This window comes from Pyrus communis, chromosome 8 (genome assembly GCF_963583255.1).
Source record: "Pyrus communis chromosome 8, drPyrComm1.1, whole genome shotgun sequence".
In the NCBI taxonomy this organism is placed as follows: domain Eukaryota; kingdom Viridiplantae; phylum Streptophyta; class Magnoliopsida; order Rosales; family Rosaceae; genus Pyrus; species Pyrus communis.
The window spans coordinates 23,906,045-23,931,977 of NC_084810.1; the positions used below are offsets into that span (position 1 = coordinate 23,906,045).

The 25,933-nt window shown below is 37.1% G+C and overlaps 5 protein-coding genes across 5 annotated transcripts; 1 reads left to right on the forward strand and 4 right to left on the reverse strand.

Moving 5' to 3' along the window:
• Positions 1 to 5,103: 5,103 nt before the first annotated feature.
• On the reverse strand, positions 5,104 to 6,448 carry LOC137743194 (uncharacterized). The gene is made up of 4 exons (XM_068483078.1): positions 6,119 to 6,448; positions 5,921 to 5,986; positions 5,603 to 5,828; positions 5,104 to 5,501 (listed from the first exon to the last, which is right to left on the reverse strand). Exons 1-4 carry the CDS (start codon positions 6,446 to 6,448, stop codon positions 5,104 to 5,106), a joined length of 1,020 nt encoding a protein of 339 aa, XP_068339179.1.
• A 2,622-nt stretch (positions 6,449 to 9,070) lies between these two features.
• LOC137741609 (cationic peroxidase 1-like) lies at positions 9,071 to 10,671 on the reverse strand. The gene is made up of 4 exons (XM_068481307.1): positions 10,431 to 10,671; positions 10,020 to 10,211; positions 9,781 to 9,946; positions 9,071 to 9,657 (listed from the first exon to the last, which is right to left on the reverse strand). Exons 1-4 carry the CDS (start codon positions 10,641 to 10,643, stop codon positions 9,269 to 9,271), a joined length of 960 nt encoding a protein of 319 aa, XP_068337408.1. The 5' UTR covers positions 10,644 to 10,671; the 3' UTR covers positions 9,071 to 9,268.
• A 1,745-nt stretch (positions 10,672 to 12,416) lies between these two features.
• Positions 12,417 to 17,911, reverse strand: LOC137741607 (protein TIC110, chloroplastic-like). The gene is made up of 14 exons (XM_068481305.1): positions 17,282 to 17,911; positions 17,018 to 17,201; positions 16,862 to 16,927; positions 16,666 to 16,764; positions 16,432 to 16,498; positions 16,040 to 16,104; positions 15,855 to 15,949; positions 15,428 to 15,555; positions 15,239 to 15,339; positions 14,909 to 15,125; positions 14,555 to 14,709; positions 14,162 to 14,287; positions 13,087 to 14,058; positions 12,417 to 12,965 (listed from the first exon to the last, which is right to left on the reverse strand). Exons 1-14 carry the CDS (start codon positions 17,779 to 17,781, stop codon positions 12,723 to 12,725), a joined length of 3,018 nt encoding a protein of 1,005 aa, XP_068337406.1. The 5' UTR covers positions 17,782 to 17,911; the 3' UTR covers positions 12,417 to 12,722.
• Positions 17,912 to 19,095: 1,184 nt separating this feature from the next.
• On the forward strand, positions 19,096 to 22,474 carry LOC137741608 (putative tRNA pseudouridine synthase). Its single transcript, XM_068481306.1, has 8 exons — positions 19,096 to 19,350; positions 19,480 to 19,515; positions 19,957 to 20,069; positions 20,185 to 20,333; positions 20,512 to 20,656; positions 20,778 to 21,239; positions 21,419 to 21,954; positions 22,166 to 22,474. Exons 1-7 carry the CDS (start codon positions 19,116 to 19,118, stop codon positions 21,863 to 21,865), a joined length of 1,587 nt encoding a protein of 528 aa, XP_068337407.1. The 5' UTR covers positions 19,096 to 19,115; the 3' UTR covers positions 21,866 to 21,954; positions 22,166 to 22,474.
• Positions 22,475 to 24,261: 1,787 nt separating this feature from the next.
• LOC137741552 (transcription factor SCREAM2-like) lies at positions 24,262 to 25,626 on the reverse strand. Its single transcript, XM_068481248.1, has 4 exons — positions 25,540 to 25,626; positions 25,119 to 25,247; positions 24,817 to 24,993; positions 24,262 to 24,510 (listed from the first exon to the last, which is right to left on the reverse strand). Exons 1-4 carry the CDS (start codon positions 25,618 to 25,620, stop codon positions 24,400 to 24,402), a joined length of 498 nt encoding a protein of 165 aa, XP_068337349.1. The 5' UTR covers positions 25,621 to 25,626; the 3' UTR covers positions 24,262 to 24,399.
• Between the last annotated feature and the right edge of the window lie 307 nt (positions 25,627 to 25,933).

Sequence of the window (25,933 nt, forward strand, 5' to 3'; positions counted from 1 at the left end):
ATAATATGCATGCATAATTAACTTATGGGTAATGCTGGGGAGACCAAAAATTTTAAACTAAATTTGTAAATCAAAAGATATGGTTGTTGATGATTGCATTATTACTTTAAGGTTAATGCTAAGCAGACTAAATTTGCAAACTAAATAATGTGTACTAATAGGAATAAACACGTTTGCGTTTACGTAATAAACCAATCATCAACTTTCATGTCCCTTAATTTCCAAAACTTTATCTACAAATTTAGTTTCCCTAGCATTACCCTTACTTTAGCGTTGATTAATGTGTTTATTTCTTATTAGCGACACATCATTTGATTTGTAATTTTAATTTAAGACTTTGGTCTCCTTTATTCAAAGCACAAAATATATAGCCTTTTTTATTATTGTTCTGGACCAATTCCGCAATACGTGTAATTTAGGGTGAGGAATTACTCTAAAACAAGACATATATAGCGTAATACAGAAGCGATAATATTGTTGTTGTGTACGTATGTCATCGACTAAATCAACCCACGACGAGGGGCGGCCAGTCTCTGCATTTCTGTATCTTAATGTATGCAGTAGAAGGTTTGCCGTTTGCCAACTCAAGTTGACGATTTGAATCATTCGATGAATGATAAAAAAATAAAAGAGAAGTTGGCCGTGTAATAATAAATAGGAAGTTTGAAGATTTCCAGTTAGATGTTTGAGCACCGAAAGTTGTATAGTTCTTGTTTTTCATAAGGTCAAACCCTTTGCATATAACTCGGGATATGATGGCTATCATTCTCAAGAAATTTCAATAGAATAATATTTTCCCTATAGGACATAAGTTCTCTTAGATTTCTTATTATCTAATGCCATTTAATTCCTTGAATTAAGCTCTTAGGCAACTTCCTAAGTTCTTAAGAATAAAAACGTTCACATGCTAAACTTTGATGCAAACAAAACTATACTGGTTAAGAGGATTTCCATGGGGTTCCTTATTTTTAAGCTAAGTTTTTGCTATAATTGTTGCAAATTAAGGCCCAGTTTGGTGTTATTTTTTTTCACCAAAAATTATTTCACTTTAAAGTTAAGTAGTTAAAAAGTTTTTGGTAAAAGTAAAATATCATGTTTACTTTAAAAGCAATAGCCTCCAGATAGCTTTTAAAAGTAGCATACATGTATGTTACTTTTAAAAACTGCTTTAATAAAAAGCGGAGTTGAGTTTTTAATGAATATTTTTAGTTTTTGTAATATGCCCATTAATTCTTAAAAAAGACATTATTTATCCTTTTAGACACATTTTGTCCTTGGAGAACAAATTGACCACCACCACCTACAACTACAAACCCTAACTTCTTACACCATTGCCATTACCATCATCATTGTTGCCAATACCACCACACCACAACCGCGCCATCACCACTACCACAACCATACCCGCCACCACTACCACCATAACCACAATTGCCACTACCATCGTTGCCGCCACTGGCACAACCACCTCCATAAACACAATTGCCACCACTGTCACCAAACCATAACTAGAACAGCCACTACCACCATTGCAATCACCATCATCGCCATTGTTGTTGCCCCTACCACCATTGTTACCTTTGTAGCCCAACCACCACTATCCCTTACTGGCACCAACACCACCACCACCACCACCACAACCATTGCCCTTGTTACCATTGTTGTTGTCACCCACACTATCATGTCATTTTTTGTCATTATATACAATTATATCACTTTTACATTAAAATTTATCAAACGCTTTTACACTAGTTTTCTTACTCAAAACACTTTTAAAAATACAGCTTACCAAATTGCAATGACTATTTTTGGGCACTGCATAAGCAGTTTTTAAAATAAAATAAAATAAAATCATAGCAATCCCAAACTGGCCCTAAGTCAATTTAGTTAGCCAACTTTTAATTTCAATCATTTATACAAACGATATTATAAGCTAAATTCTATTGTACATCAAAGACATCTACAAAACATTAAGAATGTAATAACCCAAAAAAGAAAAAAATAGAGCGAAGCAAAACCACACAACTAAAACAATAAACCAGTTATACGTTTTTTTATCCCTATTAATAAACCGGAAACATAAAGATCTGGACTCTGGTTGTAAAATACAATCCTTAGGACATTATTTTTATGAGCATTTTAGAGGTTAATTAATTAACCTAATTCAAGAGGCTAGGAGCCTAATAACTAATAGCGCGTTTACGTAACCATAATGAAAAGATGAGGAATTGAATTGAGGAGGAGTTGGAATGAGGAGAAGTCAGAATCGGATTACTGTTGAAAATGTTTACTTAAATGTTCTGGAATCGGAATAGAATTCTATAAAGCTGTTTACTAATTCAGCAGAATCGGAATATAAACCAGTATGATTACTAAAATGTTCTTGTCCTAAATCAAATATGTATTAATGCTAGCCAAGATAGTGTAAGCCACCATGATTTGCGTATATTGTTTATAACCTGCTCTTTGTGCTCGATGTTACTTGAACTATGCTTAGGCGTGCTCATTTTGTTCTTAGGATTGTGTATGTCATGAACAGTTTGAAATTCCACATGGTGGAATGATACAGTTTTATAAATGTGTTAGACAACATAACAACTATTCATCTTGTGTTTTAGAGAGTGAACTGATGAAAATTTTCCATATCTTTGGTGGTATCAGGGCCGTCTCAGCCACCATGCAACATTTCAGTGTTTCTTGAAGTTACTGATTCATGGAATACTTCCAATGACTGGAGTTGTTTTGTGAGCCATCGTTTGTCGGTTGTTAACCAGAGGATAAAGGAGAAGTCTATCACAAATGAGTCTCAGAACAGGTACTCCAAAGCTGCGAAGGATTGGGGCTAGCGTGAATTTTGTATAATAGTAAATAAATGAAGGACAAACATGAGGAACAAACAAAGAGTAGGAAATAACTTCATTTAAGTTAATATTTTACATCAAAGTACATCTATCTAACCATCATAACCAACCTAAACAAACTAGTCATACCCTGCCTAGGCATCATATTATAAACAAAATATTCATAACCTGCCTACACATCAAATTGTCAACAAAATATTCCCAACCTACCTAAACATTATAATATCAACAAAAAGTAGTTCTTCACCATCATGGTGTCATCTACTCAGTCATTAGATTTATAGAACATTTACAATTTTCCTTGATATGTCATTATGGCAGTAAGCATGTCATAGCATTAGCAAAAAACTAGCATTCACATTCTTTGGAACATCACTTAGACATCATTATGCACCCAAGTTTGCAACAAAGTAGTCATATATGCACTCTTCCCTTCATCAGACATGTTGAAAAAGACCCTCAGAAGGTCATGTTCTTTGGCCAAGAAGTTGGTGACTTGAAATAATTCCATGGGAGCCAAAAACTCCATTTTGCTCAACTCACCATCAAGTTTTTGTTGCATTTCTGTTAGGTTTATATCGGTTGATAGTGCATGAACTAGACCATCAAGCTTAGGTCCCACATCGGCTATAGCTTTAGTCATAATAGAGAATTGCTTAGCCATTTCATCCCTTACTATTGCCCTCTTGCGACTACTGTTTGATGTGTTACTTTCTGCATTCCTTTGTTGTTGGGTATTTGGTACTAAGAAAGAAGTATCAAAATCATATCACTTTCATCCTCACCTTCATTTTGATTGACATTGGCATCTTCAAGTCTAACTTCTTCTTCATCGTCATCAACATTACCAGCATTTGCACCCACAGCACAATCTTTTGCATAAATCTCTCCCAAACTGTGGTAGTGCGGAAAAGGCTTATAGTACAATCCACTTGCATCCTTTTTACCCTACAACAAAAAACACAAAATACAAGGCACGTAAGAAAAACAACCTTGTGTTTAAAATTAGTTTTCATGATTAAAGCATTTTTTCTCAAGTTTCAGTTTTCTCGCTTCTCGATTCTTTTAAGGCCACAACTGTGATTGGAATGTGTAGGATGTTTGCATGTCATCTCCCAGAGTTGCTTTGGAGTTCTATCTGGTTGCTAGGGATGCTCTACTTCTATATGAAGTGGTGGTTCCTGTCAAGGTTAGTACATGGAAACCAGTTGTAAACTTTACCTACTGACATTTTTATACATTTGCTAAGCCAATCTAAAAATGTGCAGCTGGGATGGTTATGTCTATCCTATTGCGTTGTCTATTGTACTAAATTTTTTGAGAATCCGAACCCAACTACCTTCTCTCTGTCACTTTATAAGTTTTATTCATCAAAGATACAAAAGATGTCATTGATGACAGTTGATGTTACAGTATCATTATGATTTTTATGTCATTTTTCTGATGAACAACCACGAAAATCATTCTAATATTTCCATATGGTATAATCTTAAATTAGCAAGGGCATATATATGCATACCTTCGTAGTCTCATCATACACACTTTTCTCACAAGCCAACATCATTTTCTCTTCATTCCACTCAAACCCACTGAGAGCTAGCAATTTAGTTAAGGCAAAATATTTTGCCTTCAACATCTTGATGTGTGATTCAATGTGGGGAAACGCCTTTAATCCACACCCTGGGAGTTTGGCTTCCATCATAGCTTCTATCTTCCCCAAATAACCATTTTTGAAACCAGTGTCAGCTTGCCAAGTTAGGTCATTATGCAACTCAAGCAAGGATTCAACCAATATTGTATCCTCAGTAGTTGTCCAATAATATTTCTGTTGTCCTCTTCCTCGTTTCGCAGATGAAGCAGACGCCATTCTACATAACAATATTAGAAATCATAAGCATTCCAAATGATTTCAATTACAAATATGATGTCCTTCTTAACTCAGAAACAAATACAACATTCCAAATGTTATTACACATACAGTATTAGACATAAGCATTCCAAATGATTTTGATTACAAATACTGATGCTTTCTTAACTTAGAAACAAATAAACCATTCCAAATGTCATTACACAAACAGTGATGTCTTTCTTAACTTAAAAACAAAAGAAGCATTCCAAATGTTATTACAAACATTATAATATAAAAAGACACACTAATGTCTTCATTAAACGAAAGGACATATCAAACACCGACTCAATGAACCGCCCTATTGTTGCACATTTCTTGGGCAAGGTTATCCCTCTATGCAGTCCACTCATCTGAGGACTCAACAGTGGTAATATAGTTATTCACATCTGAATTCCCATCTTGAAATTGCCCGTTCGCTTCAGCTTCCATAGGATTGACAACCATCTCCCTCCTTATAAAATTATGGAGCATACAACACACTGAAATTATGCGACGATGTGTCCTAATGTCGTAAAAGGATGGGCTCCTAAGAATTCCCCACCGCATTTTCAATAGCCCAAAACACCTTACAATGACATTTCGAGCACTTGAGTGTTTCATATTAAAAAACTCAGCTGGTATTGTAGGACGATAACCATCTCTCCACTCATTCAGATGATAACGGGTTCGTCTATAAGGTGCAAGAAAACCTTTTCCATTTGTGAAGCCACCATCAACTAAATAGTAACAACCTATTGTTGACAAAGAATTAAATTGTCAAACTTACAACTCTATATCACTTGCAATTCAAAAGCTAAGAATTTTAATTACTAAAATAAGTTGTGAGTGTTACCATTAAGGACTTTCAATCCATTTCTCCTAGTCACAGCATCTCTAAGAACTCGACCATCATGTGCGGACCCTTCCCATCCAGGTAAAACATATATAAACTGCATGTCTGGAGTGCAGACTCCCAAAACATTCGTTGCTATTTCATTTTTCCTTGTTATGTACTTTGGTTTATCACATTCTGGTACATGCACCTTAACCGGTGTTCCATCCAGTGCACCTAAGCAATTCTACAATATATAGGCCACTAAATTAACAAACTAAACTATGAAATAAAAAACTAGTAATTACTAAGTAATGCAGGCATGTAGATACTACATACCTTAAACCATTTCCACTTTGGGTCAGTTGAGTTCTCATGGATAGGCTCAGGTGTTTGCCAGAAATCCTTTTGGCATCAAATCATTGCTTTAATACACTCATGGAAATACTTACTAATTGTTCGACCAGACCTTATAAAGTGGTGGTTAATTGTGCAATTCTTAAGATGGTGTGCAAGAATGTATAGAAAAAATGCAACCATCTCCTGTATAGACACATTTCGAGTAGCTCGTAGTTGTCCTCTAGTCACAAGAACTTGACATAATCTACGAAAGGATCGTCTATCCATTTGTAGTTCAGCAATACATGTCACATCACTCTCAGAAATTAAACCATGTAAGTATTCTAATTGCTTGTAAACTCTTATAACTGTTTGAGAAGGTGAGGGACTTCTAAGGCGCTTTTGGAAACGATACCAAGAATAGAAACAAGAAGTAGCACATGCAACAAATATAGTTCGAAGATAGACAATCAATACATTCAACGCAGCATGTAATTTCTTCTTTGTGGACAAACTTAGACAAGCCATTGGTCTACACAAAATAATGAAGAAAAAAAAAATGTCATGAAGGACTTCAATTAACAAGTTAATAAACATATCGGCAAACTGAAATAAATTAACATTACAGAACACAATTAGTCACAAAAATTTATATTTTTTTTCCTCCATACCTAGTCTCACAATTAATGGAAAAATAACAACATAAATCATAGTATACCTGCAACCAGTGAAGAAAGCTCAACCTACAACCTTGTCCTCACTCTTCCTAATTTCATAAAGATGATGAGCATTTGATTAATAAACATTTGCCAGCATAAAGAATTAGGGATAACATACTCTTCCTAATCAATACAACATTTGTGAGCATAAAGAATTAGGGATAAATTACTCTTCCTAAACAATACAACATTTCAAAGATCACATGTACTCAATAACTTCCCAACAACCAAATAATTCAAGTAAATTACATAAATTTAGAGCATGCAACAGAACAATAGATGTCCAAAAAGACCAATCATAGTGATTTGCGTTAGAATGATTGCAATGAGAATATAATGATTGATGTAAGGCCAATACTGTCCACACGTATCATAAAAAGTCTCATAAACATCTTCAATCTGCAAAAGAGTTGAAGTTTATAACACATGCTGTTGATATCAAAGAGCAAAATGCTCAGCTCTGGTGCAAAATAAATTTTAGCAATTAAGTCTTTAAAGACAGAGATAGTAATTAGTAATTTATAACATTTTATAATTCAACACAAGCATCTAACCCCAGACCTCAACCAAAGGCACAAGACAAACTGCCTGTTTTGATAACCCATATTCCCCAGACCTCAACCAAAGGCACAAGATAGACTCTAGGGGTGGGCGCGGTGCGGTTCGGTGTGGTTTCGAGTGAAAAGTTAAGTTTACCATAATACAAGGATCTTCAAGGATTCACAATACTTTACTACAACCCAATTGAAAAGTTAAGTTTGCCATAATACAAGGATCTTCAAGGACCACCCAAGTCTGGGCAGTGATGGAAAAGAATAGCAGCTACTGATGTTGCATTAAATAATTTTGCCATCCTGTTATGGTGCTGCATTTACTGATGCTGCATCAGTGATGCTGCACCACTGATGCTGCACCTACTGATGTTGCACCACTGATGTTGCATCTTCTGATGTTGCACCAGTGATGCTACACCTACTGATGCTGCACCTACATATTCCCCTTCTCGCCTCAGATTCCAGAGAATGTCTACTTTTTCCAGCTACATTCTTATGCAATCATTCACTTGTTCAACTGAAATCAGACCCAATTCACAAATCCAAAAACCAATAACAAAGTTTTCAACTAATTGAAATTCATAAAAAGACTTAGAAAAACTAGTAGGCAAGAATCAACTCAGCCTCTCTCTCTCTCTCTCTCTCTCTCTCTCTCTCTCTCTCTCTCCCTCTCTCTCTCTCTCTCAAGTGAAGTGATGTGAAGGAAGCAATGAAAGATTCAGCAGGATGCGAAAAATCTTTCATTTATTTTCTATCAGAGGTAAGAGTATTCATCTAGAAACTCATTTAGTCGTGTAGTTCAAAGCAAAAAAATTCAACATTGAGATAAAAACGCAGAAGAAGTAAGGATTTACTTGTCCGTAATTGTGGCAAGAGTTGTGGCTGAGAGGAAAGAAAGGCATGCGGCTGAGAGGAGAGAAAGGAGCTGCGTTTTAAGGAAAATGATAGTCTAGGGTTAAAAGGTTAATCTTGGAAATAATGAAAGTAAGTGAGGGCATAAAGGGAACAAAATTAGCATTCTGATTGCCCAGAATCCAAATACCTTCCCTAATTTGGGAATCCAATTCAGCCAAATATTGGAATTGGATTCCAAAATTTGTGTGGGACCCACTAAATTTTGATTCCTCCAGATTTGGTAAACACCGGAGTATGCCATAATCGGAATTCAATTCCGTTTCTTGATTCCGATTACCTTTACGTAAACGTGCTATAATAGAGTTGTTGGATCACCTTTTTCTGTCGACACTTCCCTATGGTTAACTTATCAGCCGCATGCTGTTATATGTATAATTTCATAAGAAAACGATTAAATTAGATTAATCACGAAAAAAATTTCAAAGTTTAGTGGATGATATTGTAACGAATACCTTATATAATCTTAGTCCAATTATATGTTGGAAAACTCAGACCAAGTGCTGTGATTGTGTTACAGGCTTACAGCTCAATTCACTCATAAACTAACATATCACAAGCTCGAAATCCATAGATGCATTGAATCAAAGACTAAAAAACGAAAGTGCATCCGTGCATGACTGGTAGAGAAGTTTGATAGCCGGTGGGCGGCGGTAGGTGCAATGGAAGAGGAGGGGGAAGTGCTGAACTACTGAGTTTTCTGTTATTTACTTGTATCTTATTTTTTTTAGTACTCTTTCTAAGATATTTTGTTTCTGCATGAATTTTTTTCGGTTACAACGGATGGATCCGAATAAGGGTAATTGTTTAGAAATGCATGAAGCTGTACATAGAATAAGGGTAATTGTTTAGCTCACACCTAATAACTTGGCCATGTCGAGATGAAAAATATTTGTGTCCAGGTTTAGTTCCAGACTTGCTGTTTTAATTAATACTAGTCTTCTGACATAATTGAATTTGCAGTTCTGATCACCTATATTAGTATTGATTATTTATTGGATAGTGGTAGTAATTCTATATTTCTGCTTCGAGACATGGCATACAACATATAAGTATTTCGCACCAAATCTAATCAAACAAGAACTATGAAAATTTAGAAATAAAAATTACAGCATTTGAAGTCACTTGGTTTTAGTGAACTAGATCATCTTAAATGGCTCGGATCAGTTTATTTTGCGACAGTTGGTACGAACTTGACCACTCGTTCCAGTAAGCGGGCTAAGGCTCCCCATTTTCAGCATGGCATTTGCAAAATCTGTATAAAAAGCTTCGGCAGTGGTGCTATAATTTGTAACCAGAGAATCTGTTGAGCCACCATTGAAAAGCTGCTGATCAGAATGCAATAGACCCTTGCTATTCACCAGGTTCTTAAAATAAGCATTATCAAAGATGAAAGGGCTTGTGACGTCTAGTGAAGAAAGGCTGTCATCAGTCCCAGAGCTCACAGTACAGTTTGATTTCAAAGATGTAGCAAACGATGAATCGATGTTAGTCTCATTATGTATCCGTCCTCGAAACACTACACACCTTGCTTGGCCCGTTGTGTGAGATCCTAGTCAGAAATTTTTGATGATTTTCAATGGAGATTAATATAATTGCTTGGAAAGTCAAGTAATTGAAATTCGAGAATTTCCCAAATGTGTTGTTGCTTTTTTTTCGTTACGTATGTACTTACCCGAGAGAGCTACCAATTCTTTGGTAGTAAATCCTTTAGTTGAGAAAGAAGTGATGAGGTCATTAAGATTTAGACTTGGAGATGGGAGCTGACTAGTTGCAGCACTTAAACTTGCTGTGGTGGAGTCCCTTCTGCCCAACTGAACCGTCCATGAAGGCCCTCCCAACTGCATGACCATATATACATTAAAATCAATTTCCGTAAATTTTATTCTAACTTATGCATTTTATGTTACTTACTGAAACAACTGAATCGCGAGCTGCAATGGCAAGGATATCTGCGCAGGAAACAACCCCGGGGCAGGCACCTTCTAGCTGAGATTTTATGGTATCGATCACTTCAAATCCCCTCAATGAGTTTGTATTTGGTGGCGCCGTCTTTTCCCCAGTAAAATTTGCAGTGTCATCTAATAGAACAGATGCATCACATCCCTATTTGAAATAACACGAAAAAATCGTCAATACTAATAATGACCAAGGAGAAGGATTTTATTTGTGATATAAGTTTTGAACAGAAATAGTACACAAGAAAATTAATCTTGTAAAGTACATGCGTGCATGCAAGGTTACTATTTTCTTTTTACAGAAAGAACTATTTCATAAATGCGCTCGCAAAATCTGAGAGTGGACGGAGGGTAGGAAGGGACATACATTGACAAAGCAATCGTGGAAATGGAGACGGAGTAAGGATGCCCCCATGCGATGCTCCTTCACCACTGCATTAACAACTGCATTCCGAACAATGGAAAGGGCTCGAGGGCACGTTGTCGAGTAGTATTTGGAGGATAATTGGGCAGACGATATCCTAAACAGGAATAAAAGCACAAAGAAGCAGAATCTGATATAGTGTGAGATAAAAGCCATAGCCAAAAAGAGAGAGGGTACAATATACTTGTTTTCCTTTTTTATTTCTCCAGTAGAATGGACCTTAAAGTTGTATAAATAGAGGATTACTTTAGTGGACTATTAACTGTTTGCCGATTTACTATTATTTGTTCTAGGTCTAAGGTCCTAAAGGTTTTGGCCAAACCAACCAAAGTCGTCAGATTTTAATTGTTATCTGAACCAGCAAAACATGATAAAAATCAAATATAAAGGAAAATGATTTTAGCACATCTCTACGCATGTATTACTTTCTCTTTTTATTGTTTTAGAATTGAATAAATTAAGAGAAAATAAGAGAACAACAAAATGAGATAAGTTCAGAATAAGAAAATGAGAGTTCGAAAATCATTAAGCAAACATCAAATACAAAAATTTCATCAATTTAATTATTGTTTAATTAGTATTTAACCCCTCAACCCAAATTCCACTTCATAGGAAAAGTGTCCGGTGGCCTACAAATCATTGTAATGCATGTTAAGAATGAATCATACATTGATGAGAGGTGAAATCTTGTATAGGCTTATAAGTATGTTAGGCTACTTCTATATTGCCAATTGGATTTAAGGTGGAACCCCAACTTTCTTCATAGTATCAGAGCCAAGTTTGCCCCACGTGTGAAGGTTAACGGCTATACATGCTCCACGTCATCCGATTTGTGTTGTTCATGTATTAGGCTTAAAAATATGTCACACATATGAGACGTGTTGAGAATGAATCCCACACTTATAAGAGATAGGACTTTATATGAACTTATAAGTAAATTGAGATATTTTTCAAGTTCTCGAAGTGGGAGATACCAAACACAATAGTGATTAATTTGACCATGACTGTTATATGTTAGTGTGTGAATATGTTTTTTCATGGAGGTATCTACTCAGACAATCGAACAAAAAGGTTGTTGCCACTTAAATATTTTCTACCACCTTTGCGTGACCATGGTTGAATAAATGTTTGTGCAATGTCCCCAAACTTTAGAATTTTCCAACACCTTGTAGTATAGGCACAAACTCTTACATTCAACACGGATATGTTGGTTTATTCTGTCACATGGGATATCTCCGATTACACTCAAGTTGTTCTTCTTCGATACTTACAAAGTACGCTCCATAGAAGACTTTTTTACACGAATTTAGTGGCATCTGAAGGATTTTATTCAAAGTTTTCGGTTTTCCTTTGAATATGGCTGGTTTATATTTGACAAAACCATATGATCAGCTAAAGTAAAATCATGAGAAGAAAGATTACGAATGAGATCATATGGACTTAGTGGATCTAAGATAAATTTAATATAATTGTCATCTTCTAGTCACAGGATGTTCATGTCTGGTTGGTCAGTATTCGTCTTGCCAATTATCAACACAAGGGCTCTGTAATTCTCGGAAGCATTGAAGACGCTAATTAGCACAGTTTTTCTTTTTTGACAAAACTCTGACATTCTTAGCTAACACGATATTCATAGTATTAATAAATAAAAGTTTGCAACACTATGTCATATGATACAGTCACACTGCTCTAATCAAGTGATCTAAACCAAATAGGTATTTGCATAGTTCGTGAATAGGATTCCAAGCATCAACAAGTACAAAGGTCAAAATTTTTTGGGTGCAAACATCAAAACAAACTACTATCACTTCACGTATTATAACAAGTGAACACTGAAATAGCATAACAGCAATAGTATTAATAAATAAAAGTTCGCAACACTATGTCGTATGATACGGTCACATCAAAAATTTTCTCCAAAACGAAACATTTCTTCAAAATTTGAGCTCGCTGCATAGACGAGCTACACCATAAATTAAACCGAAAATTCTGTAAATCCAACACTTGCGCATTTTAATGACACAAACAAGCCAATGCAATGCAAAGCAACTATAAAATTCTAAACCAAAAGTGATCTTCCCTAATGTATTTGATTCAAAACATTCTATTCAGTCGAAAATTTTGTTGTATAACAAAATTAAACGATACAATCAAATCTTATTTTCCGGCTATCCAGAATTTTCACAATCCCTAATCACATACTCTCTGTTGTGCCTTCTACTACGACTCAGACGATCAGAATACAAACTTTTCCTCCTCCGCACCGATGGTTTGTAATCTATCTCCCATCTCCTGGAGAGTAGCAGCCATGCTATCACTAATGCCCAGGAGATACTGCAAGCGCGATAATTTCTCAGGTGCCGCACCACTTTTCATGTATATAGCGAAGAGATCGGCCAGCTCCTCTGGAACATCCCATGAAAGTGGCTCGGCAGGCACAGCTTTGTCACAAGCCAGCAAGTCATTAAGAGAGGATACCTGCAAAGCACAAACAGCCATTCCATCAGATTTACCGGCCTATCTCCATCAATTAACTAATCAAAATTAGCACGTTGTAATTACAGGACTAAAATAATAAAAGACAAAAACTAATCCATACCACTCCTTGACGATTTCTCTGCCTCAGAAGTGACACAGCTTGAATCAATGAGTTTGATAATCTTGTCTGTGCAAGCTCTCGAACAACATTCTTGGCCTTCTCAGCATTAATATTGAGATCTGCTGGGATTTTCTCATAGACTTCTTCCTCATCAAACTCTCCAGTGCCCGATGAGAATATCTCATCCACGGTCTTTTTGAACAAACTTTCTCGCAAGCTCTCAGATATCATGCTGTCTAAATTAACACTTGATTCTTTAAGTTCTCTTATCTGCTTAATATTGAGCCTCCCCTGACCAATAGCCGTTTCAATCGCAGCTGCCATTTTTGTAGTAGTTATATTCTTTATTATCTTTTCCACATACTGTGGAGGCAAGCCAACTTGCTTCTGCAATTCATTAAGTTGCTCTACCCTTGCTTTTGTCAATTGTCCATCGGCCAAAATTACCTCTGCCTGTTGCCTGAAAGCTTGCTCGGCCAGGCTCCTGTGTACTTCCACTATCTCCGTAGTGCTTAAGCCCAATATCGCCCCAAGCTGATTTAGTAGCACATATTCTGAATCATCCTTCTTTGTAGTGATCTGAGCACCAAACGGAATCCTCTTCACTTCCCCAGTTATACAAAACAATAAGTATGTTTTGTATAGGTCAGTCCTCTCTCTTTCTTCCAGGTCATCTTTAAGAGTAATCTCAGTCTGGCCGGGCTTCCCCAACTTTGCAGCAAGCTCCTTGTCAGGTCTAATCTTTCTAAGTGTCTGAATAGATTCCCATTCCTCATCCTCCAGGACATCTGGCTCTGGCTCCTTTATTGGCTCTTCTGTGGCGGAATCAGATGATTCCCCTTTTATGTCTGCTACCAATTCAGTCACAACCAATGTGTTGAAGGCTATCATCTTTTTAAGTTCTTTTGCAGACTCAGTACGGCTACCAACTGACCGTGCTCGTTTTACATAGTTAATAAAAATCTTTCTTACCTGCATAGATTGAAGTAAACAAAGAAGAGAGCACGTTAAATTTGAATTCACAAACCTTTTATATAAAAATATAAATAAATAAAGCGATCAAAAGGATACTCACTGCCTTGCCAGCAATAGACATGGCAGCCTCCCTAGACAATCGCAGACCATGAGCTGCCTTTCTCACAGCTTGTTTTACATCAGCGTCATAACCATCAACACCAGATGCAATTGCATCCTTCACAACCTGGACAGAAACCACCACAAGAATCAGTATAAAGCCTATTCCAAAATAGCAGATTTTTAAACATATTAAAGCATCTTAAAACACAACAAATAGCGGAGGCTCTAATAGGAAACTACATCAAGGAGCAACTCAAACTAAGAAAAAAAAAATTATGGTACATGTACATATGCAGATGATGGGTCATGAGGGAAAACCACCATACTGGTCCATGCTAACCAAATATCACAGATGCCAAACAAAGGACCTTAAAAGAAAATTTGTAGTTACCTTTTCAAACAAACTGCCACAAATATCTGAATGGGCAGCCTCAACAGTCTGCTGAGGAATACAAAGCATGACCCGTAGCCTTAACAATGCAGCAACATCATCATCATTCAGCTCTCCATCAGCAACACACTGCTGAAGCTTTTGTCGGTATATTTCTAGAACAAGAAACACAAATCAGATTCTGAGAGGGACAAAACAGACAATTCATTATAACACCAAGGTAGAGTTTGATTATGAACCAAGGGAACAGATATTCTTAAATGCATATTAACTGTTGACAAAATAAAAAAGGAATGACTTGGTGAGTGTTTTAGAATAATTTGTACAAATGACGAGCATTACAACTTCCATTACCTTCATGAATCTGGCTGGCTCTTTGTGGATCAAAATGCAGCTCCTCACAGATATTTTGAAGGAAGGCTGCTTTGCTGTCTGCTGCTTCTAAATCACCCGATGTAACAGACTGTGAAAGACGTTTACGGTAAACCTTCAAAGTAACATCAAGCACAATGGATTCTGCCTCTCGTTTGCCTAAACCAAATATATTCCTTAACTGATTCAACGCGGAATCCTACACAACCAAAAATTAATCATGAATAAGAATAGTATAAACGGCAGCAGCAATGGTAGCAGTTGTTAAAGCAGTTTACAAGCTAAAAAATATGCATGCCAGCCTTTGTTTACCTTACTCTCTTCCAAGCGACCTGTGGATAAAGAATCCTTAACATAAGCTCTGAAGAGGAGCTTCAAGTCGTCCATCTTTCTATCAGCATCGTAGTCGCCACCTAAGTCAGATATACAAGTAAGTAGAGCTGGGGTGTCCACAATTAGCCATTAGAGACAAACAACCAAGAGACCAGTACAGATTCTTACCAAGTAAAGAAACTGGCCCAAGCCCAGGTGCAAAGCGAGCTGCATCTGGATGGTTCTTTAGTGAGATGAGCAAATTATTGAGTTCCAGCATTTTATCAAGCTCTTCCACAACTTCCGTGATTCCAGTGCTGAAAAACTAAGTTTATTAGATTCCACTGTGTTACAGTTTGAAAACCCATTAATGTCATCGAAACTAAAACCTCTTAAAAACTGAAAACAAAACAACTTCTTTCTACATTCATATTTTGCAGGACCGTAATATCTTCGACTCCTTCATACCAAAACCAAAAAAACAAAAACAAAATCAAAATCATAACTAAATCCCCATATGGCCAAACTTGGGTGATAGTGGACTTATATATTCTTATATATACAAATAACATAGCAATAAGCTGCATGCACTTCTGTATGGAAGTAGTGAACATACGCTGATCTGGTTCTGGATTTGAGCATACGAAGTGCTGCTGATATATTTGCCTCAACTAGTTTTCTTGCGTGTTCTTTGAACAAGTCTTCTGCGTGCTGCATCAAACAGAATTATCCACATCAAGAAACAACTACATCTACATACAACCTAGTGCAGGTTTAGCAAACACATTGCAAAGAAGGTACCTCGTCAGAGAGCCGATAAATGCGTTGTGCTTCCTTAAGCTTAACAAGCTGTTCTGCACCAATATCTGAGAATAAGATAGTTATATTTGTCAGGATTTAGCGCATAAAGGTTAAGAGCATTACAATCTTACATAAACAAAATGTTGAACTCATCTACTGAATATCTTTATAAAAAAAATTACTGAAAAAGAGAGACTTAGAGCAAGATAATATGTCAAAACTGCCACTTCCTTTAAGATAACTAACAAGTCGTTCCTGTTATGGTGTCTTAAACTGGACCATCAAATTGATAAAATTGGACCATCGAATATCAAATTAGAGTATAACAAAAAACTCAAATTTCAATTGTCCAGGCAGTGAATGATAAAGGCCTTAACAAATGACGCGGTTACCTCTGCCAACAGATTTTAGCTTGGAAGCATATAAACGCTGAGCATTGTCACGGATAGCCAGCTCAACCTATCAGAAAAAGGGAATTGTGAGTCATGCAGAATTACGATATCATACGAGTCTGAACCAATTAAGTTCCAACAACCATAGAATAACAAGTAAAACGGCAAGAACACTCCGGGAATAAAACATAAAGCACAACCATTACCAGTCGAAGCATTTACAAATCACGATACCTGGGAATCGGTAACTTTGAAGACACGCTTCCAAGGTAAGAGGAAAGATGAAGCGTCCCCAAACACAAGAGTCGAAACATATATCAGCTTCTGAAATGCCTGCACTGGTGACTCACTAACAATGGTCAAAGCCCTGTACCTCAACCATTCAAAAAGGGTAACAACAATCTCAAAGTTTCTAGCACCAAAGGCCTACCCGACGCTGCTCTAGATCACCCTCGCGGTCGGTCTCAAGCCTCTGTCTGAAAATTCGCCTACCAATCTGAAACCCGTAAACCACCAACACATTTTAAGATGGCCGAAAAAGTAAACTCATTTGCTGTCACAAACAGAGAAGTAAATAAAAACCCACCTCCATATGCATTGAAGCTGCTTCAGGGTCATCGATTCCCAGAGAATTCTTGAAGCTGACGATGGTGTCCGCTTCGTCGCCTTTGAGTTCTTGAGCTCCAGGAGGAAGAACAGCAGTGACAAAACGACAGTACAAATCACAGAGCTCGGCATTAAACGCCTCGTCTTGCTTGCTCACACCAAATCTGCAAAAAGCAACAATTTTTAACCGGAACTCACAGTAAATTGCACAACCCAGCTGAAAATTTCGCTACTTGATTCTCACTTTCTCGCAATGCCTTCGATGTCCTCCTTCTTAACAGCTTTCGGGTCGTCCAACCCAGCAACGTAATTGTGCAAGTCGACGGCGGCGACCTCGGGAGCGCAAGAGTTCAAAGCGTAGACTGCTGCCCCACCGGCGGCTCCGAGCACCGCTGCACCACCATACGCTGCATTTTGGGATTTCCCCAACCGGAGACCCAACCCGTACCCAGCAGCCACAGCTCCGGCAAACACAATTGCCGAGGTCACTATCCGGAGCGGCGGCGACAGCTTCTCGACAACGGGCTGTACGCCAGTGAGCTCTCTCTTGCCGCCGAAGACATCGTGAGGCGGCGGTGAGGCGGCGTCTGTTGATTGTTCCGATGGGGTGGCAGAGTTCCGGGGAAATGAGACCCTGAAACGGCGTCTTCGGGATTGTACGGATGTTGCGGCGGGGAGAGAGATGGGGTTGAGGAACGGCGAGCGGAGAGCGGAGCGCTGGGAAGTGAGAGTGGAGGGATTCATGGGTCCCACTGCCGCGGGATAAGGAGAGACGGCGTCGTTTGGGGAGGGGGGAGTGTGGAGGGAGTTAAAGGGCTTTGGTAGGGTTTGGGATCGGAGGCTTTTATTGGGTTTGACGGAAAAGAAAACTGAGGAGGATTGGAGAAGATAACAGGGCGGAATAAGTGGGGAAGACGACAAAAGTGAAACAGTTTGTTGGCTGTTGGCTACCGTGAACTACAACGTCGGCCTATTTGGGCCTAAAAGTTGCTGGAAAATAAAATTAGAAAATTTATTTGCATTTCAAAAATTTTATTTTTATATTTTTTATAAGTGTTCAAAATATAGAAAGTTTATAATGTAGAATGAGAAATTTGGAGTGCCAATAACCATTCCCATAAAATTTAGGATCAAACTCCTTTTTTTTCAAAGTCATTTTAAATTACTCTTATTTTTTTTAAACACATCAAACAAGTATCTCAATCTATTAAAATTGTCACATTTCCTAAATTCCAATTAATTTTTCAAATATAGATTACGTTCAAAATTCATCAACTGGGTATATCATGAATAATATTAACAAAGAAAATGGTTAATAATTCCGATAGGTTTTTAAGGAGTTTGTTTATGCCCATGTGATTTTCTCATTAACTGATTCTTGGCTCGTAATGACACACCCAACCTAAATCAATGTGTGTTTAACTAGTACTTTAAGTAGTTTGATTTTTATTCACTCATATTTCTCTATATCATTATTGTTTCCGCACTGTGCACATGGTTACGTCACTCTCACGTGACGCCCAACACGCCTTGATTTAGGTCGGGGTGTGTCATGTAAAGCTTCCAATTCTTCTTTCTGATTGTGAAGATGATGTTGTCCGCATCATGGCAATCCATATCATTTCAACAACCTCCACGACACTCTTTTTTATGTTGGCGACTTGAGTTGTAGGGTGGAGTTAGTGATTTTGCATTGGGTTTGGTGGTGACAACATGATGAGGGTGGGGGTAAGCATTTGTTGGTGAAGACCATTTATTGATTTTGGAGATAAAGTAAGCCTGCTTAATTTAACAATTTTTAATATTAGCTTAATAAATGTGACATTTTCAATAAGTTGAGTACTTATTTGGAAGGTTTAAAAATATTAAGATCAATTTAGAATGACACTAAAGGTAGAAAATTTTAGATACTTAATCCTAAACTTTAATTGAAAATTTTAATTGGGCTTAAATATTGCTATTTGGGCCTAAAAGTTATGAAAAATATAATTTAATTGGGCCTAAATATTTATTTTTCTTTACTTTCTAACCTTTTTTCGTTCACTCCAAGTCTGCAGCTCCCTTCAGAATCTCCAAAAATGGCCGTCTCCTCACTGCGACTCCCCTTCTCCCTCTGCCTCCCAAAGTTCCCATCTCGCACCTTCCATTTTTCAAAGCCAATTTTACCCCTCAGACTCAACCTTATTTACTGCTGCTCCTCCTCCTCCCTCTATACGCCCGAACAAACCTCAACGAGCTCCGGTCACAAATGGCAGTCCGTCCGAAAGAGGAAAGTGGTTCTCCGGGTCGGGTACGTCGGCACCGAGTACCGAGGTCCGTTTCAAATTTCCACCATTTTTATTGATTTTTTTGTTCGGTAAATTTCAATACTTTTTATTTGGTTTTTGCATTTTATATGCAAAGTTTAATACTTTATAGCTCTCTCATTGTGTTTTCTTTCAGGCTTGCAAATGCAACGAGACGAAAATTCATTATCCAGTAAGTTGATTCATCCTTATGTTTTTATACAAGCGATATTCTACCTTAAACTAATTTAAATTTGCGAGAATTTGAACTGTCAAAACAACAGAATTTATTTAATGTTTATTTATCGTCTTCGTTTTTTATATAAGTTAACGTAGATTAGTTGAAATGAGGGCGAGTTTTGGTGCAACCGAAAGGTCACGGTTCGTGGAAACCGTCTCTTTGCAAAGCAAGGGTAAAACTACGTACAATAAATGCTCCCCTGACTCTTGTGAAGCGGGAAGCCTTGTTGGTTTGAGGTCGCCCTTTGTGTAGATTAGTTGAAATCCCAATTAAAATGGCAATGCCATGAACACTTAACCATTGAGTCATTGACATGTGAAATACGTATTTGAATCAGCTTATCATATGCATGGATGGGATGTAGCTAAAAAGAATTAACATTTTGAAATGTAGCTATTGAGAAAGAGTTGGAAACTGCCATATATAACGCGGGCGGTATCCGTGAGAGTAATCTGGGGAACCTTAACAAGATTGCGTGGGCCAGGAGTAGCCGGACTGATAAAGGAGTAATGAATCTGACTTATAACCAATTTCCGTTTGTTTTGGGTAACCTTATTGTTTGCTACTCGATTTTGAGGACGTTTGGTTTTCATCTTTGTTGCGGTGAAATTGATGTTGTAGGTTCACTCTTTAGCGACGATGATATCATTGAAAATGGAAATCCCAGAGAATGCATGGGTCGGAGACCCTTTTGGCATGGATCTTGTGAATCACATTAACTCTTATCTGCCTCGTAATATCAAAGTTTTCAGCATTTTGCCTGCGCAGAGGTATGAAATGAGTCACAGAGTTCTGTATTTCCAGAGTGGAATCAGTACGTGCATTTCCTTGTTAATGTATAGTTCCAATTTGCAAATATTAATTAAATCTAGATTTTGTTGGTTTGTTCCTGGGGACGGCATGCATTTTCTTTTACGGGTGATTAATTTGATTGCTTGTCCATTTTAGGAGCTTTGATCCTAGAAAGGAGTGTAATCTCCGCATGTATTCATACCTCCTTCCTGCTGAGGTTATTGGAATCAAAAGTCACTTCAACGCAGATGAAATTGATTATCACATCTCAGACTTCAATAATATACTAAAAGCTTTCGAGGTGTGGTGTTTCTGTTTTCATTCATTTCTGTAATACCGGCTACGGTCCTTTGAGCCCCCAAATTAGTTGCTTACTTGAGAAATATTCTTGAATAAAGTTTGTCTTTGAATGCACTCTGCAGGGAGAACATCCTTTTCATAATTATACTATACGATCTAAATACAGGTCGAAGTATCCTGCAAAACAATCACCCAAACATGGAAAAGTGTCGATAGCAGGTAGATCAACCAGAGAGGCAACAGCCTCTGAGTCTGAGTCTGAGGAAAGTGACAGGGAAGAATATTTTGATGAAACATATGCATCAGAATCAAATGCTGAGGAACTGAACCAAATTTCTTCGTTTTCTAGCAATAGTGAGGACAGCTTACTCGATGCTTGCAAGAAGCAGGGAGATGTTCTAAAGGTTCAAAGTGCTGGTTCGGTCATCCGTGCAAGATGGTTATTTGAACCTGATGAAAGAGATAGAATTGGTGCTTCTCATTTCAGAAAGATTTTTCAGTGCTCTTGTGGGAAGCTGGAGAAATCGCTTGGACATGATTATGTTGAAGTTTCCATATGGGGAGAGTCTTTCATGTTACATCAAGTAAGTCATTTTGGCGTGACCCTGAAAGTTCTTTAGCGCGCGCACACACACCGTACTCTAATTCGTCGCATCAATATTTCAGATTTCACCCCAATAACTAAGATATTTTCTTGTTGCCATTTGTCTGCTTCTTATTGGGAGAGTTAGTTCAGTAACAATAATCTTTGTATGCTCACCAGATCCGCAAAATGGTTGGAACTGCTGTGGCTATAAAGCGCAAGTTACTCCCTAGAGATATTTTGACATTGTCACTGGCCAAGTTTTCCCGGATAGTCCTACCACTTGCCCCATCTGAAGTTTTGTTTTTAAGAGGGAACAGGTTTTCAATTAGAGTAAAAAATGTAACAAGGCCTGAAATGACGACAATGGTTGAATCAGAAGAAATAAATAAGGCGGTTGACGAGTTCTTCATATCTGTTATGTTGCCTCAAGTTACAAAGTTCTTAGATCCTTCAGGATATCCTTGGAATGAATGGGTTGAGAATTTGGATAGAAACACAGGCATTCCAGATGCAGAATTGGATGAAGTCAGGAACGCTTGGAAAGTGTGGAGGGAAAAGTTTGACGGTTTTGCATCAGTCCGAAACCAAAGAGACAAGGTAGATGCCGATGATTGCAATGGATAAGCTTTCTCATGGTTTATTGGGATCTAACCGGAACACCCTTTTATGTTCTTTGGAAATACACCGAGATCATACAAACTCCAATGCGGGAGGTGAGACAGCTTTCTGTAGTTTATATTAACAAATCAATATGATACTAGTGCATGCGTACCTGGTTTATTGAATGCTCATCGTACTTCGATCACAACATACTTTCACGGTCTTGAATGTCCTTGAAAGCATAACATGGCGAACTTTCTTCCTTCTACAATAGGGCAAATTTCATAAAGCTAATATTTACAAGGACTCTGGTGTTGTATGCAGGTGTAACGGACTGTGGAGTTCATCAAAATCAGCCGTGGTTTATTCACTGCCGGTGCTGACTCGGCAACCGACGTTGTTCCCATGACAAGAAAATACAGGAAACAGCCAGTATTTCCTGTGCTCTGATACATGTTATTGAATTGTTAAGCACTCTGTCATTGTTTACTGAACCGGTTCGATCATTTTTTTATTTCATTTGTAATTTGTTGAGCAGAAAACTTTGGATGTTATTCTTTCAGAGCTTAACAAAATATGAGTTATGTAAACGTAGTTTACAACCGACTTCATGGGATAAGGTTTTGTTGTTGTATGATTTTGTATCATCCAATGATTCTTTGCCGATATTTTCTTTTTCAAGTTTGCAATGCTTTTACCTCGCCTTCACTAACACTATTGCTGTCAAAAATATTGTTCAGTGTCATTTTCTCTAAAAAGGGTATGTGTTATTGTTCAGTGTCATTTTTGGACGGAAAGGTGAACGGAAGTGGACATAGGTGTCAAACTACAACACTGTGAAGGTTGTAGGTGAACGGAAGTGGACATATTTGTTATTTTCTTTTAGTTTAGGTGGTAATTGCACATATTTAAAAACTTAAGGTGTCATTCGCGGAATGCCTTAGATTTAGAGTGAATCTTCATTAAGGCTTCCTGACTAGGATAACTCTTATATTGAGCAGGGTGTACATTGAGTAGGACTATATGGATCAGTTGGATGTATGGGCGGAGCCACTCTTGGACCCGGGTGGTCCCAAGACCATCCGGACATCCGAAGAAGCACCTGTGAGGACTTATGAGGACCACCCAACGGCCTAGACATGTGTTGGAAGAGAGAATACCAAGAGTTGTGTAGATGTTCTACAACAGAAGCTTTGGACCAAGAAGAAAGATCTAATTTCAAACAAAGCGGAACACAGAGAAGACCACCATGGCTCTGTTGTTCTTGGACCTTGGTTACAAAGAAGAAGAAAGACTTTCTCTCTCCATTTCTCATGTGACCAATTCCCATTTTTCATTCTTTTTCTTTTTTCTTTTAATTGTTTTCTAATCAAGTTATACCACCCTAACATTTTAATTAATTAGCAAAGGGATGGTGTATTACTCAACCAATATTTTTATGCCGTATGTTAACACAGTTATTTTTATAAATTCATACGACCTCTGAAAAGTATTCCATAAAATACTATGGACTCATAGTCACTTGAACTTTCATCTCATATCATCAAATTTACTAAAATACTAAAGCAAAAATTCTGATATTTTGTATCTTATAATTAAATAATAAACTTAATTAAATAATAAGCCCTAAATTTTTAATACAAGTATAGTTTTTTTGGAAGCATAAATAGGCACTTACTTGTATGATACATATAGTTAGTTTACTTAAATCTACTTCGTCCTTCTAGGCCTTTGCCTAGACCCACCGCCGGATTAGCATCTAATGTCCCTTGATTAAGTAGGACCATCTGATGTTAGAATTTTATCTGCCATTGGTTGGATGGGATCAAAATATAAAAGTTTCTCGTACTTTTGTGAGACGTGATACTCAAAAAGAGACTTACCCTATAGATGAGGTGGTTGGCAACTGGACACAAACTGGGAGAATTCCTAATGACTGCTCATGTGTTTTTTTTTTTTTATTGGAGTTTCTTGCAAAGTCTTGGTGGGATTAATGCAAAGCGTGATTTTCATTCTTTCTGTTTCATGTCCATTAGCTAGATCGTGAGTAAGGACTTATTACCATTTGAAGCAGTTACTATCGAAATGGACACACGTTCTTATGATCATCCACTTATTATGGATTTCCAATTCATTAATGTATATGTAATTATATGTATCTATACGACCAGAAAAGGAGAAAATATATAATGAAATTACACGAATAAAAAAGATCATTAAAGCACCAAAGCTTGCATGCATATCCTTTCATCCTTCAACCACATGATCACGGTTTGGAGATATTTTTTAATGTGTCTGAAACACGGACATATACACCATTGGTCATTACACAAGTGGAGAGACTTGGAAAAAAAAAAAACTTCACACCACTTATTATTTAACATATAACACCCCGTGTTTTGGTCATTGAAAATCTCTCCATAGTTTATTTGGTAAGAAAAAGAAAAAGGTAAATACAAATTCTCGTTAGTTTTATGGCTTGAGCAAATCCATAACCTATATATGCTTGCCATAAAACTTGCATTATTCTTGTAATTAACTTGATCAGGATGAAAGAGTTAATCCTTGCATTGTTCTTGTTGTTGGGTAACTTCACTCCAGTTTTGAATGGCTTGCAACATCGCTTCTTTCACTACCTCAACATCTTTCTGGTCAGCACTTGGATTATCCTACAACATCAAATTCAAGAGAATAAATCTTCAAACATGTTCAAATTAGGAAAATCATACGATTCAAAAGAGAGGCAATTTTTCCAACGGATTCGAGGCAGTCAAGGAGGAGAAAAGGGAAAAGATCTTATATATATACGCTCATGCAAAGTAATAAATTCCCTATAAAAAAATTGTATTTTATGTTCCATCATTTGTTTAAGTACGTGTGAGCCTTAATTATATGATGCATGTGATCAGAATATTTGTGTACATATATGAATACGAATAAAACGAGACAGATTCATCACTTTTTATTATTCTTACCTTGATTGTTCCAACAGCTTCTAGAAGAAAATTGTTGGAACAAGAAACCCTAGCTTGATGCACATCAAGGCCTAGCTCTCCAAAAGCTTCCAATATGAAAACAAGTAACCCACTGCATCTTTTTTCAGTGAACATCTTAATCTGAAAGCCTCTCTCTCCAGCTTCGACTTTGAGTTGCTGATGATACATATGATGAAAAGAAAGAATTAAACCCCAATTAGAAAAATTATTAATTAAAAATTAATGAATTAATCCCTGGGTAATAAACTAAATAAGGATGGTATATGGAACTTAGATGCTACCACAGGGAAGGAGTTTTGGGAAGTTGACGTTTCCGTTGAGGCAATCATCTGTTGATTCATTTCCTCCACTTTTCGCTTTAAGTTTTGTATGTACTTTGATGCATCCAATATAATTGAGGTTTTACTGTGCTGCACACATACACACAAAACACATGGATAGTCAAGAATCGTGAGTACTGTATATACATATCTGTGTATGTAAGCTGTAAGTATTAAGATTAGAATTTAAAAGAGAAATGAATTGTAGAAATTTTCAAATAGCCTTAGTTTGAAATCAGAGAAAAGCCCGGGATTCTTGGTTTCAAGAAAAACGAAGAAGATCATTATGATGATAATTCAATAGGGTATTATATAAGTAGAGAATACATACATACATACATACATACATATATATATATATATGAATACACATGAGTAGTACCGCATGGGACTTAGAGATGGAGCGAAGGGTTAGCAGTTTCTTGGATACTGGCGCTCTCTTCATCTGCACCTTGGAGACCATGGCCTCTCTCTCTCTCTCTCTCTCTCTCTCTCTCTCTCTCTCTCTCTTCTTGCTGATGAATATATGTACTTATAAAGTACAAGTTGTGGGGGAAAAAAGAGAGAAGTTACTAGTGATTATTACTATCAACCTCAACTCACTTTTACTAAATAATAAATATAATAAAATCTTCATAATATTTAATAGTAGAACATGTGAGAAAGATGTATAATGTAAGTGCTCCAACGTCATATATAATCTTAGGATATTGTTGGCATTCCAAAAAAAATCAAATTGCGCTTCTCATTAGTGAAAAGATAATATTGAAGGAGTT

Coding starts and splice junctions, on each gene's coding strand:
- LOC137741608 (XM_068481306.1), top strand. CDS start 19,116: ATGGCCGTCTCCTCACTGCGACTCCCCTTCTCCCTCTGCCTCCCAAAG. Junction 19,516..19,956: donor AGACGAAAATTCATTATCCA/GTAAGTTGATTC, acceptor TTTGAAATGTAG/CTATTGAGAAAGAGTTGGAA. Junction 21,240..21,418: donor AGTCTTTCATGTTACATCAA/GTAAGTCATTTT, acceptor TATGCTCACCAG/ATCCGCAAAATGGTTGGAAC.
- LOC137743194 (XM_068483078.1), bottom strand. CDS start 6,448: ATGGCTTGTCTAAGTTTGTCCACAAAGAAGAAATTACATGCTGCGTTG. Junction 5,987..6,118: donor ATGTGTCTATACAGGAGATG/GTTGCATTTTTT, acceptor TGATGCCAAAAG/GATTTCTGGCAAACACCTGA. Junction 5,829..5,920: donor CAAAGTGGAAATGGTTTAAG/GTATGTAGTATC, acceptor TATATATTGTAG/AATTGCTTAGGTGCACTGGA.
- LOC137741552 (XM_068481248.1), bottom strand. CDS start 25,620: ATGGTCTCCAAGGTGCAGATGAAGAGAGCGCCAGTATCCAAGAAACTG. Junction 24,994..25,118: donor CCCAAAACTCCTTCCCTGTG/GTAGCATCTAAG, acceptor ATGTATCATCAG/CAACTCAAAGTCGAAGCTGG. Junction 24,511..24,816: donor AAGCTGTTGGAACAATCAAG/GTAAGAATAATA, acceptor TTGATGTTGTAG/GATAATCCAAGTGCTGACCA.
- LOC137741607 (XM_068481305.1), bottom strand. CDS start 17,781: ATGAATCCCTCCACTCTCACTTCCCAGCGCTCCGCTCTCCGCTCGCCG. Junction 17,202..17,281: donor ATCGAAGGCATTGCGAGAAA/GTGAGAATCAAG, acceptor TGCTTTTTGCAG/ATTTGGTGTGAGCAAGCAAG. Junction 16,928..17,017: donor CAGCTTCAATGCATATGGAG/GTGGGTTTTTAT, acceptor TACGGGTTTCAG/ATTGGTAGGCGAATTTTCAG.
- LOC137741609 (XM_068481307.1), bottom strand. CDS start 10,643: ATGGCTTTTATCTCACACTATATCAGATTCTGCTTCTTTGTGCTTTTA. Junction 9,947..10,019: donor CTCGCGATTCAGTTGTTTCA/GTAAGTAACATA, acceptor ATGGTCATGCAG/TTGGGAGGGCCTTCATGGAC. Junction 9,658..9,780: donor AGAATTGGTAGCTCTCTCGG/GTAAGTACATAC, acceptor ATTTCTGACTAG/GATCTCACACAACGGGCCAA.